The sequence below is a fragment of the Lepidochelys kempii genome, chromosome 1 (assembly GCF_965140265.1).
Source record: "Lepidochelys kempii isolate rLepKem1 chromosome 1, rLepKem1.hap2, whole genome shotgun sequence".
NCBI lineage: Eukaryota > Metazoa > Chordata > Testudines > Cheloniidae > Lepidochelys > Lepidochelys kempii.
In genome coordinates, this window is record NC_133256.1 from 350,064,266 (window position 1) to 350,077,880 (window position 13,615).

A 13,615-nucleotide genomic window follows, 5' to 3' on the forward strand; every position below is an offset into this window, starting at 1 on the left:
GGCCGGCCTGGCGCAGCAATGGAGCCCTGCAGTGCCACCCCAATACTCACTGAATAGATGCCAGGCCCAGCCCTGCGAGAGGTGTGCTCACCCCCTGGCAGAGCTGGGAATAGAACCCAGGAGTCCTGACTCCCAGACTTCCCTGCTGTAACCACTAGACCCCACTTCCCTCCCAAAGCCAGGAACCAGAACCCAGGAGGGGGGTGTCACGCAGTCCCGGGGCGATGCTCTGGAACTGCTCCCTACGAAGCCAGGCAGGACTCGGGTGAAGTCTCCTCTCTGTGAGCAGCCTGTCTGCAGGACACACGGCTCACACAGCTTCCCCCTTCCTGGGTCTGACCTTGGAGCATTCAGCCTTCTCTGCCCCTCCGCGCGCTTCCCACAGCGAGTCCGCCCAGGCGGAGTCCTGGGGAAGCCAGAGGGTCCTGCCCCACAACTCCGTAGACAGGACTCTTAGCCAGCCAGTAAAACAGAGGTTTATTAGACGACAGGAACATGGTCTAAAACAGAAGTTGTAGGTGCAGAGAACAGGACCCCTCAGCTGGGTCCATTTTGGGGGGCAGTGAGTCTGCACTTCACTCCTCGTCCCCAGCCAGCCCCAAACTGACTCTCCCTCCAGCCCCCCCTCCTCTGGGCTTTGTCCCTTTCTTGGGCCAGGAGGTCACCGGATCCCTTTGTTCTCCAACCCTTTAGCTCTCACCTTGCAGGGGGGAAGGACCAGGCCACTAGGTGCCAGGAAACAGGGTATTGGCCATTCTCTGTGTCCAGACCCCTGCACACACCTAATGTAATGATCATACACCCTTATCCCACCACCTAGATATTTAAGAACTGCCTAGGGGAAACTGAGGCACCCCCACAATATTCAGAAGAAACATTAAGAACAGTCCCTCTTCGTCACAGGGGGGTGGGAGTGACACCCAGCCCTGCTCCACCCCCAGCTCTGCTCCAGCCCCAGCCCAGCTTTGGCCCACAGCTGCAGCTCTGCTCCCGGTGCCCCCAGCCCCAGCCTCGCACCGACTGCAGATCCACTCCCCGCCACAGCCCTGCCCACAGCCACGGCTCCGTTCCTGGTCCCAGCCTTGAACCAGACCATGGCTCCATTCCTGGCCCCAGACCCACCCCCAGCTGCAGCCCCAGCCTCGGCCCCCTTACCTCTGTCTGCACCTTCTTCCCCTCCCGAGCCATGTCCCTGCTCCTGGCTCCCAAGAGGGTGGGGGGGTGCGGACAAGGGTAAAGCGGGGCGTGACCGTGAAAAGTTTGGGGAGCGCTGGTTTAAAGGCTTTGAAACCTGCCTTGGAGTGAGAGGCTTGAGCTCAGGCTGTTCAGCATCACAGAGACGCGGCGAAGGGGTGACCTGATCCCAGTCTGTCGGCACCTACCTGGGGATAGGTATTTGCTCAGGGGCTCGTCGGCTTAGCAGAAGGAGGTCGAACGCGATCCCAGGGCGGGAAGCTGCAGCAAGACCAATTTAGGCGGTTGAACGGGGAGAGTAAATAATCAGTGGAATACTGTACCGAGGCTCGGGGGGCATTATTTGGAAACGAAGGGTGGCTCTGCTCTGGTTCGGGGCAGTGCCATGCCTGCGTCATGCGTCAGACAGGAGGGTCTGGCCCTGTAAGGAGCCGCCGCAGCATCGGTGCAAAGCAGCCTGGGGCCGGGGTTACCGGGGGCACCGCGAGCTCCGCCGCGTGGCTGTCTGCAGTGTGTTTGTGTTTGGTGCTTACGTGCTGGGTGCTGAGCTTGTGTCTGTCTGTCTGTCTGTCCGAAGGACCGTGTGCTGTGGCCGGCAGTTGGAAGCTGTGAGCTTCTAAACAAGGTTTGAAATCTAGACGCCTCTGTTCATTGGCTGAGCCTTAGTCGGGGGCGGGGCTATCAAGGAGGCCGGGCTTTATAAAGCAGTGAGCGTGCGACCAGGGGCCGCTAACAGGGAGTTTCGAGAGGGAGTTTCGCAGGGGAGTGGGAAGGGGGTGAGGTACACTTGCCATTCTTTAAAACCTTTACACTAAATTATAATCAAAACTTCTTGATTTAAACCAAAACCCTATCATTAACCCAGGCAGCTGTAGGAGAGAATGCAGGCAGAAGCCCAGCAGCCGAGTGGGGGCTCTCCTGTTCATTGTACTCAGTGTAGCATGTGTGATTACCTGCCCGGTGGGCGGGTGGCGTATGTGTGCATTTGGTGCAAGGAGCTCCTGGCCCTCAGAGACCATGTACAGGCTTTGGGGCCACGGTGGCGGAACTGGAGGGGCTAAGAGAGGCAGAGAAGTAAGTTGATGAGGCTTTCCAGGACACACTAGATTTGTCCCACCTCCGGTCAGACAGCCCCTGCGCTGTTAAGGAGGATGAAAGGCTCAGAGAATGAGAGCAGTTAACGGGAACAGAGGGAAACCTTCCCATAGTTGGGACCCCCCTTCCAGATGATGATGGGGTATCCTCTCGCACTGAGGTTACCTCTCCGGGGGAGGGAACTCCAGTCATTAGGAGAAGGCAGGTGTTAGTAATGGGAGATTGGATCATTAGAAACATAGAGAGCTGGGTTTGTGATGACCGGGAGAACCGTATGGTGACTTGCCTGCCTGGTGCGAAGGTTGCAGATCTCTCAAGGTATCTAGATAGGCTTATGTGGAGCGCTGGGGAGGAGCCAGTGGTCATGGCACATGTAGGTACCAGTGACGTAGGGAAGGGTAGGAGAGACATCCTGGAGGCCAAATTTAGGCTGCTAGGAAAGAGACTGAAATCCAGGCCCTCTAGGGTGGCGTTCTCAGAAATGCTTCCAGTTCCAGGCGCAGGGCCAGGTGGGCAGGCAGAGCTTCAGAGTCGCAATGTGTGGATGAGACGATGGTGTCGGGAGGAGGAGTTTAGATTTATTAGGAACTGGGGGAACTTTTGGGATGGGGAAGCCTATACAGGAAGGATGGGCTCCACCTAAACCAGAGTGGATCCAGGCTGCTGCTGGCACTAAACATTACAAAGATTGCAGAGCTGTTTTTAAACTAAGAGATGGGGGAAAGCCGATGGCTGCAGAGGTGCACGTGGATCAGACAGAGACTTCTCTTAGAGGAGAGTCTATTGATAGAGATTCTCTAGGGGTTAGTCAGGAGGAGAGGATGGAAGAGGACAAAGTATGGGCCAGATGAGACGAGAAACATTCACACAAAGAATCTGACACATCAGAAAAGGGCAGACAGATAAACAGTGACAAGTTTTTAAAGTGCTTGTACACAAATGCTAGAAGTCTAAATAATAAGATGGGTGAACTAGACTGCCTCGTGTTAATCATAGAGTCATAGAATAATCAGGGTTGGAAGGGACCTCAGGAGGTCATCTAGTCCAAGCCCCTGCTCAAAGCAGGACCAGTCCCCAACTAAATCATCCCAGCCAGGGCTTTGTCAAGCCTGATCTTAAAAATCTCTAAGGAAGGAGAATCCACCACCTCCCTAGGTAACACATTCCAGTGTTTCACCACCCTCCTAGTGAAAAAATTTTTCCTAAATCCAACCTAAACCTCCCCCACTGCAACTTGAGACCATTACTCCTCGTTCTGTCATCTGCCACCACTGAGAACAGTCTAGATCCATCCTCTTTGGAACCCCCTTTCAGGTAGTTGAAAGCAGCTATCAAATCCCCCCTCATTCTTCTCTTCCACAGACTAAACAATCCCAGTTCCCTCAGCCTCTCCTCATAACTCATGTGTTCCAGCCCCCGAATCATTTTTGTTGCCCTCCGCTGGACGCTTTCCAATTTTTCCACATCCTTCTTTTAGTGTGGGGCCCAAAACTGGACACAGTACTCCAGATGAGGCCTTGCCAATGTCGAATAAAGGGGAATGATCACGTCCCTCCATCTGCTGGCAGTGCACCTACTTATACATCCCAAAATGCCATTGGCCTTCTTGGCAACAAGGGCACACTGTTGACTCATATCCAGCTTCTCGTCCACTGTAACCCCTAGGTCCTTTCTGCAGAACTGCTGCCGAGCCATTTGGTCCCTAGTATGTAGCGGTGCATGGGATTCTTCTGTCCTAAGTGCAGGACTCTGATGAGGTTCAACAAGGACAAGTGCAGATTTCTTTTGGCCCAATCCTCCAATTTGTCTAGGTCCCTCTGTATCCTATCCCTCCCCTCCAGCGTATCTACCTCTCCTCCCAGTTTAGTGTCATCTGAAAACTTGCTGAGGGTGCAATCCACACCATCCTCCAGATCATTAATGAAGATATTGAACAAAACCAGCCCCAGGATCAACCCTTGGGGCACTCCGCTTTATACCAGCTGCCAGCTAGACATGGAGCCATTGATCATTACCCATTGAGCCCGACAATCTAGCCAGCTTTCTATCCACCTTATAGTCCATTCATCCAGCCCATACTTCTTTAACTTGCTGGCAAGAATACCGTGGGAGACAGTGTCAAAAGCTTTGCTGAAGTCAAGGGACAACCCGTCCACTGCTTTCCCCTCATCCACAGAGCCAGTTATCTCGTCATAGAAGGCAATTAGATTAATCAGGCATGACTTGCCCTTGGTGAATCCATGCTGACTGTTCCTGATCACTGTCCTCTCCTCTAAGTGCTTCAGAATTGATTCCTTGAGGACCTGCTCCAGGATTTTTCCAGGGATTGAGGTGAGGCTGACTGGCCTGTAGTTCCCCAGATCCTCCTCCTTCCCTTTTTTAAAGATGGGCACTACATTAACCTTTTTCCAGTCGTCTGGGACCTTTCCGATCGCCATGAGTTTTCAAAGATAATGGCCAATGGCTCTGCAATCACATCCGCCAACTCCTTTAGCACTCTCGGGTGCAGTGCATCCGGCTCCATGGACTTGTGCTCGTCCAGCTTTTCTAAATAGTCCCGAACCACTTCTTTCTCCACAGAGGGCTGGTCACCTCCTCCCCATGCTGTGCTGCCCAGTGCAGCCATCTGGGAGCTGACCTTGTTCGTGAAGACAGAGGCAAAAAAAGCATTGAGTACATTAGCTTTTTTCACATCCTTTGCACTAGGTTGCCTCCCCCATTCAGTAAGTTGCTAACATACCTGAAGAAACCCTTCTTGTTACTCTTAACATCTCTTGCTAGCTGCAACTCCAGGTGTGATTTGGGCTTCCTGATTTCACTCCCGCATGCCTGAGCAATATTTTTATACTCCTCCCTGGTCATTAACCTTGCTGGTTAAAGGAGGATATTGATATAACAGGCATCACATAAACCTGGTGGAGTGAGGACAATCAATGGGACACAATCATTCTGGGGTACAAAATATATCGGAAGGACAGAACAGGTCATGCGGGGGGGGGGCACTATATGTGAAAAAAAATGTAGAATCAAATGAAATAAAAATCTTAAATGAATCCACATGTAATTGGTTGGTTTCTAAGGTGCCACAAGTACTCCTTTTCTTTCTCTATGGATTTCCAGAAAGCCTTTGACAAGGTCTCTTACCAAAGGCTCTTACGTAAATTAAGTTGTCATGGGATAAGAGGGAAGATCCTTTCATGGATTGAGACCTGGTTAAAAGACAGGGAACAAAGGGTAGGAATAAATGGTAAATTTTCAGAATGGAGAGGGGTAACTAGTGGTGTTCCCCAAGGGTCAGTCCTAGGACCAATCCTATTCAACCTATTCATAAATGATCTGGAGAAAGGGGTAAACACTGAGGTGGCAAAGTTTGCAGATGATACTAAACTGCTCAAGATAGTTAAGACCAAAGCAGACTGTGAAAAACTTCAAAAAGATCTCACAAAACTAAGTGATTGGGCAACAAAATGGCAAATGAAATTTAATGGGGATAAATGTAAAGTCAAGCACATTGGGAAAAATAACCCCAACTGTACATACAATATGACGGGGAGCTAATTTAGCTACAGCTGATCAGGAGAAAGATCTTGGAGTCATCGTGGATAGTTCTCTGAAGACGTCCACGCAGTGTGCAGCAGCCGTCCAAAAAGCAAACGAGATGTTAGGAATCATTAAAAAAGGGATAGAGAATAAGACGGAGAATATCTTATTGCCCTTATATAAATCCATGGTACGCCCACATCTTGAATACTGCATAGAGATGGGGTCTCCTCATCCCCAAAAAGATAGACTGGCATCAGAAAAGGGCAACTAAAATGATTCGGGGTTTGGAACGGGTCCCCTCTGAGGAGAGATTAAAGAGGTGAGGACTTTTCAGCTTGGAAAAGAGGAGACTAAGGGGGGATAGGATAGAGGTCTATAAAATCATGAGTGGTGTGGAGAAAGTGAATAAGGGAAAGTTATTTACTTGTTCCTATAATATAAGAACTAGGGGCCCCCAAATGAAATTAATGGGCAGCAGGTTTAAAACAAATAAAAGGAAGTTCTTCTTCACTCAGTGCACAGTCAACCTGTGGAACTCCTTGCCTGAGGAGGTTGTGAAGGCTAGGACTATAACGGGGTTTAAAAGAGAACTGGATAAATTCATGGAGGTTAAGTGCATTAATGGCTATTAGCCAGGATAGGTAAGAAATGGTGTCCCTAGCGTCTGTTTGTCAGAGGGTGGAGAGGGATGGCAGGAGAGAGATCACTAGATCATTACCTGTTAGGTTCACTCCCTCTGGGGCACCTGGCATTGGCCACTGTCAGTAGACAGGATACCGGGCTGGATGGACCTTTGGTCTGACCCAGTCTGGCCATTCTTATGTTCTTATGTTATGTTCTAATTAAACCCAGCCAGGCCGCTCGCTCTGCACTTAGTGCCCAGGCAGCCTGGCCCTTGGACTGGCTCTGACAGGTGCCCCCTGCCTGACCAGGTCTCTCCCCCTGCAGGGACCCAGCTGGAGAAGCTGATGGAGAATATGAGAAGCGAGATCGCCAGCCACCCGCCCGTGGAAGGGTCCTACATGCCGCGCCGCGGGGACTACTGCATCGCTAAGTTTGTGGATGGGGAATGGTGAGCCACGGAGCTGCCCTCACAGCAGTCCCTGGGCCGGGCACGGAGCCACGTGGCCAGCTGGGGGGCGTCCTCTCCCCATGGACGTGGGGGCAGGGCTCTGGCTGCAGCGCCGCTGGGCATGCGCTGGATACACCAGCTCCTGCTGAATGCCATGCCTGAGAATAGTGCCCCGGGAGCCAGGGCTGGGCCTTAGCCCAGGAGGGGGTGCTGGCTCAGTGCAGTAATACGGGGCGGGGTGGACACAGGAGGAGGGCTGTCCCCATCCCAGCCGTGTCTGTTCACCCTGCAGCCTCCCAGGGCAGGATGGGAGGGTTCGGGAACCGCTGGCCCCAGGCCCAGCAGGGGGATCGCTGGCAGGCAAGAGCCAGGGCAGCTCGGGGACGGGGGGAGGGTAGAACTGAACTGGTGCCAAGAATGCCTGTGGTGGGGGTCGCACCTCTCTGAGTGGGGAGGAGAGACCTCACACCAGCTTTCTCTGTGGGGTGTCAGTGGAATCCAGGTCACAGCGAGCAGCCACAGCCAGTCATGCCCAGCAGAGCCGGCCCGGGGCCCACGTCCCTGAGATGAGCAGGCTCTCAGTGCACGTACACCTCTGCCCCCAGGAATGGTGCCCTCTCCAACCCTGGGGCCAGGCTGGTTGCCGTGGCTGGGAAGGGACCTGGCCCTGAGTGGCACCACCAGACACTGCCCTGCCCCGGCGTGGCACGGCCATAGAGTTCGCTGGTGATGGGACCCTCCTCCATGCTGCAGGGAGAAGCCACCTTCAACCTGGCTGCTAGGCTGCTTCCACCCCCTCCGGGGGCCGCAAGCCCCGACCCACCCTCCTGCTGCTGTGGGGAACAGACAGATGGGAAACGCAGCCCCCGAGTGTGCTGGGCAGCTGGGGGAGGCGGGGAGCTTGCCAGCACCTGGGCAGCTGTGAGTGGCGTTGAGGTTGCTGATGCTGTGGGACAGCTGTGTTCACACCTCGGCACTGCGGGTCCCAGCCAGCTGCACCCCCGCCCCCTCCCCGCCCCATGCGGCGGAGCACGAGCCGGGGGGGCGCTCAGCTGTGCCTTGGTCTGAACCCCCAGCAGCGGCATCTCTGCTCCAACCTGCCTTACCCTCCTCGCCCCCCGCTCCAGCAGGGCAGCCCCCATTCTATCTGCACTGGCTCCTGCAGCCCCCTCTGGCGGGCATCGCCCCCTGCTGGGCGCTAAGCAAAGCTGGGGCCTCGGCAGGGGCTCGGGTGGAGGCTGCTGTTTGCTCTCACACCCAGGGAAGGCCAGTGGGGGTTCCCTCTGGCAGGCCCAGGCCTCCGCCTGGTGAGGAGGGGGCGCTCAGTGAGGGGCTCTGCGCCTGCCCCCCTGGAATCAGCTGCTGCTCCGGAGGCCTGCACTGGGGTGCAGATCTCTCCCGGGGGGCTCTGTGCAGGGACTCCGTGCCCAGCTCCCGGAGAGCCACGCGGGGCGCGCCAGGCCCAGCACACAGTCAGTGGCTGCCAGGCTCTCGGTTCTGTCTCCCGCTGCCTCGGTGGGAAGAAGCCTGGCTCTGTGGTAGGGCAAAGCTGAGGTGTCTGTCCCACCATTGGCGTCTCTGTCGGTGCAAAGCCCCAGCTGGATCTGCCGGCTAATTACCTCCATGGCGAGCGTGTTGGTTTAAGCAGCGCACATCAATCTGTTCATTAGTCGCGGTGCTTTATGCTCCAAGGGCCCATTAATCTGTTCCTCCCCTCTCGGCTGCTGGGCTGGCTGCTCATCTGGGCGTGGAGCCTGGCCAGGGGGCAGGTACAGCAGGGGAGGGGCAGCACTGGGGGGTCTGAGCAGGGCTGGGTTCGGGCTGGACCTCCGGAGCCCACTGGGGGGTCTGTCTAGGGGGCTCTCTGCCCCAGTCGGTCTCTCTCTCGGTCCCGTCGGCCTGGTCCTGTCTGTTGCGTGGCTGGGGCGCGTGGGGCTAGTTCTCACCCGTGTTCCCTGCTGGCCAGGTACCGGGCCCGCGTGGAGAAGGTGGAGTCACCAGCCAGGGTGCACATCTTCTACATCGACTACGGCAACGTGAGTACCTGGCCCCTCCATGGGGACACCGTGGCCAGCTGGGCGGCCGCCGGCACGTTGACCACCCCAGCGGCCTGGCTAAGCAGAGCCAGCGGCAGGGCCGCTTGCCTCCAGCACGACCAGACCTGGGCGCTTTGAGATCCGCAGGGCAGAGCCGTGCACAGGAGGCCCCCTCGTTGCCCACTCAGCCCCAGCCTTGGGCTGGTGGTTGCCAAAGCTTGGCTCCCCTCCCGCACCCTGCTGTCAGTTCCCGGGGTCATCGCACGATGGCCAGGCCGAGTCCTGCACCCGGCAGCTGTGTCTGGGCCTGGGGGCCGCGGGGCAATCTGCCACGGCTCGGTGCCTAGGCTCGGCGGCTTTCCCTCCCCAGCCACCACGGGAGAGCTTAGGGGCACGGGTGTCAGCAGCGAGCTGACGAAGGGCCAAGCCGCAGCGGCCCCAGCGGACGAGCTGAGACGGGAACGCGGGCGCGGGGATCACACGGTTCCAGTGCAGAGGGTCGGAAACCTGCCCACCCACCTGGCACCCAAGCTCTGAGATCCTCGGGCTGGGGGTAAAGCAGCACTGGTCTCCCTGCCCCCACCCTGCTGTGTATCGCCCGGGGCAGGCGCGGCTTGGCTGTTCCCCTCACTGCCACACTCGGGTCCCCGCCTCGGCCGGGCTAGGTGCTCGGCGGGGGGAGATCCTCTGGCCCTGCTGCGCTGCCATGACATGCAGCGGGAGAGCTTGCCCGCCGTGCCGGAGCACCCGCCGCCCTGGGGGGCCCCTGACCCCACAGTCCCTTTGCTCTCTGTGCAGAAGGAGACCCTGCCCTCCACGCGCCTGGGCACCCTGCCGCCTGCCTTCAGCACCCGCATCCTGCCCGCCCAGGCCATCGAGTACAAGTTTGCCTTCATCCAGGTGCCACAGGATGTAAGTATGCAGGGGCAGGGATCCCAGGGGGTGGGGCAGGGGCGGGGCTCCCCATGGAGGTGGAGCGGGGGGCTGCCCATAGGCGCAGGGCCTGGACCCAACCTGCCCAGAGCCCTGCTGCCCACAGTAGACAAAATACATCTCTTCCCGACTCCAGGGAGGGGCCGATCGCATCGGCCAATCTCTCCATGTGTCCATCTCTGTCCAGCCGTCCCTCCCCTTCTCTGTCCGGCTTTGCACACCCCTCCGGCACACTCCACACTGCCCCTGTGCGCTCAGTACCGGGCCTGGCTCCCGATGACGGCTCCGGCCACGCGCATCGTCCGTGCCCAGCCCTGCGGCGACGGTCTCTCTCCCGGCTCTTCCAGGATGACGCGCGTGCCGACGCGGTGGACAGCGTGGTCCGGGACATCCAGAACACCCAGTGCCTGCTGAACGTGGAGCACCTCGGGCCCAGCTGCCCCCAAGTCACCCTGCAGTTCGCCGACTCCAAGGGCGACGTGGGGCTGGGGCTGGTCAAGGAGGGGCTGGTCATGGTGGAGGCGCGGAAGGAGAAGCAGTTCCAGAAAGTGGTACATGAACCCCTCCCCTGCGGAGCGGGAGCAGGATGGGGGGGTCCATGGGCTTGGCCTGCGGCTCTGGCCCAATGTGGGGGAACCACGACTTGAGCCTGACCCGGGCTTTGATGATTTCCTGCTGACACCCCCCCCACACACACACACGCTCACTCACTGGGGGTGACGGGAATTGTCTGACTCAGGCCCCCCACGCTCTGATCTCGCTGCTGAGCTCCCCGGCCCCGGGAATCCCCAGGTGACCTGGCACGGCGGGCAATTGGGGGGCATGGCTCGGGTGGGGCCAGGCCCAGCGGGAGGGAAGCATCCCCATCCCCCGTGACGGCCTTTGTCTCGTGCAGATCACCGAGTACCTGAACGCGCAGGAGCTGGCCAAGACCAACCGGGTGAGTCCAGGCCCCTGCGCCCGGCCCAGATCAGGCTTCGCAGCGGCCTGTCCCCCAGCCCCAGGGCAGCTGGAGCAGGGCCAGTGCTGGCTCCTGCTCTGCAGGGGAGGCCTGAAGGCTGGTTGGGGTGGGGTCAGGTTTGTGTGGGTGGGGAGCACAGTGGGAGGGTCTGGGGGGAGCAGCCAGGCAGGGGGGCCTGTGGGGCAGGGCGGAGGGGGAGCAGGAGGCCTCTCCCCGGCCCAGCACGGCTCTCACCTCTGCCCTTCTCCCCTGCAGCTGAATCTGTGGCGTTATGGCGACTTCCGGGCCGACGACGCGGATGAATTCGGCTACAGCCGCTAGGGGAGGCCCCGGGCTCCGGCCCCACCGCAGCCACCATGCCGCCGTCTCTCCTTCATCTCCTCCCCAGCACCGCCAGCCGCCATGTCACCGCAGGGCCGGGGCCTGGCTCTACATCGCCCCGCCCCCCTTGGCCTCGGCTCCACGACCCAGGCAGTGAGCCGGTGGGGGTCGGGGGGGGGATCTTGGCCCCCCGCCCCAGTCCGACAAACAGGGGATCTGCCCTTGCCTCTGTCCTGCGTGGAGCCGGCTCTGGCCTGTATTTAAAGCTTTGGAGGCCCAATAAAGTAGTCGAGTGCTGCCCTGTCTCTTTGCGGCCAGGGCCCGCCGGCGTGGGGAGGAGCCGGGGCCTCAGTTAGGTACAAAGGGCCATTTCCGGTTTCCCGGCCTGGCGCGGAGAGGGGGGCTGGCTTGGGAGGGTCTGGGCTGAGGGCGCATGGCCGAGGGGGCAGTCTAGGGGGCCTGGCCTTGTGCACAGGCACACCTGTGAGCAGCCAGGGATGGAACCCAGGAGTCCGGGGGAGAAGGGCCCTTGAGCTGGGAAATGCCAGGCTTACACCAATTCGGGAGGAGGTCAGGTCCTGTGTGGACTGGGGGGGATCCCAGCTGTGATGTGGGGCAGGGCTCCAAGGCTGACTCCCCATTTCTCCTGCCCTCCCCTTGTGCTATGGCTCTGCACCCATCCCCCTTCGGTGGGTGCCCCTGGCCCTCCCTACCCATTGGGGTCCCCCCGGTCTAACTCACTAGATGTCCTGAGGAGCTTGGCCTCATTCAAGGTGAGTCAGGGGTTTATTTGCCTCCCTTCCTCCTCCCAGGGGTGGCCATGCCGTACCCTGGGAGAACAGAGCCAAGGGGAAGCCCGAGCCCGTTGCTGCCTCCTGCAGCTGCCCCAGCCAAGGGGGTCATGGGCTGGGGCGGACAAGGGAACTAGTCCAGCCCCTGCCATGTTCTCCTGAAACGCCGACCCCCTTCCTCCCTGAGCGCCTTGATCCCACACAGGAGCCCTCCTCCTGCCTGTGTCCCCCACTTTGCACCCCAGTGCCAGGCACCCCACCACCATCGCCTGGCCCCGAGCCTCATGGCCCCCCTGGCCCTCCCACCCTGCTGGGCACTACCCTGCCCAAAGTTAGAAAGGGCAAAGCTGTGACCCAGGTAATTACAGGCCTGTCAGTCCGACATCGATCCCGGGCACGGAAATGGAGCAGCTGGTAAGGGTCTGGATTAATAAAGAATGACGGGAGGGTGATGCGATGAATGCAGATCCGTTTGGGGGCATGGGGATGGAGCTGGCATTGTTCTTTGGAGGGGTTACGGGGGCGGGAGCAGCAGGTGAAGGTAGCTGGTACCTGCGGTGCAGTCTCAGACTTGCTTTCACATGACAGTTTCATTAGGAAACTAGAATGCTAAACAATGAACCTGGCCCAGGTTAAATGCTGGCTGACAGGTCTCACGCTGTCATTGTTAGGGGACCCTTACAAGCAAGCGGGTGCGTGCCTGGGGGGCCACAGGGCTTGGTCCTTGGCCCTGTGCGAGTTAACACTTTTATCAGCGATCTAGAAGAAAACATCAACTCATCACTGGTAAAGTGTGGAGATGACACACAAATGGGAGGAGTGGTAATTGGTGAGGAGACAGATCACCGATACAGCGTGATCCGCACTGCTTGGTACAGTGGGCGTCAGCAAACTGGGTGTTCTGATGTCAATGTACATCTAGGAACACCGAGTGCAGCCACGCTTACAGGATGGGGGACTCTGGAGAAGATTTGGGAGGCCATGGTGGATAATGAGCTGAACAGGAGCTCCCAGGTCAGGCTGTGGCCGGAAGGGCTGATGTGATCCTGGGATGCATGAACAGGCATCTCAGGTAGGATCAGAGACGTGATTTTACTTCTACACTTGGCACTGGTGCGACCGCTGCTCGGATCCTGTGCCCAGTTCTGGTGTCCACGAATTGAGAAGGATGTTGATAAATGAGAGGGTTCAGCTATGAGAATAATTAAAGGGTTAGAAAACCTGCCCTAGAGTGATAGACTCAAACAAAAGAACAGCCACACTGGGCCAGACCAAACATCCATCTAGCCAGTGTCCTGTCTTCCCACAGCGGCCAATGCCAGGTGCCCCAGAGGGAATGCACAGAACAGGGAATCATCAAGTGACCCATCCCCTGTTGCTCATTCCCAGCTTATGGCAAACAGAGGCTAGGGACACCATTCCTGCCCCTCCTGGCTAATAGCCATTGATGGACCTATCCTCCATGAACTTATCTAGTTCTTTTTTGAACCCTGTTATAGAGTTGGCCTTCACAACATCCTCTGGCAAGGAGTTCCACAGGTTGACTGAGTTCTGTGAAGAAATACTTCCTTTTCTTTGTTTTAAACCTGCTGCCTATTAATTTCATGTGGTGACCCCGGGGAAGGAGGAGGGCTAACCAGCATGGCCTGACTTTAGGAGGGAGCTGAGG

General features: G+C 57.8%; 1 protein-coding gene across 1 annotated transcript in view; it reads left to right on the forward strand.

Moving 5' to 3' along the window:
- SND1 (staphylococcal nuclease and tudor domain containing 1) overlaps positions 1-11,452 on the forward strand; it is a 505,775-nt gene extending 494,323 nt beyond the window's left edge. The window contains exons 19-24 of the mRNA XM_073329019.1: positions 6,781-6,904; positions 8,871-8,940; positions 9,739-9,852; positions 10,221-10,424; positions 10,769-10,813; positions 11,090-11,452. Coding sequence (XP_073185120.1) covers positions 6,781-6,904; positions 8,871-8,940; positions 9,739-9,852; positions 10,221-10,424; positions 10,769-10,813; positions 11,090-11,155 — 623 coding nt within the window. The 3' untranslated portion in view covers positions 11,156-11,452. The remainder of the gene's footprint in view (positions 1-6,780; positions 6,905-8,870; positions 8,941-9,738; positions 9,853-10,220; positions 10,425-10,768; positions 10,814-11,089) is intronic.
- The last annotated feature ends 2,163 nt before the right edge of the window (positions 11,453-13,615 follow it).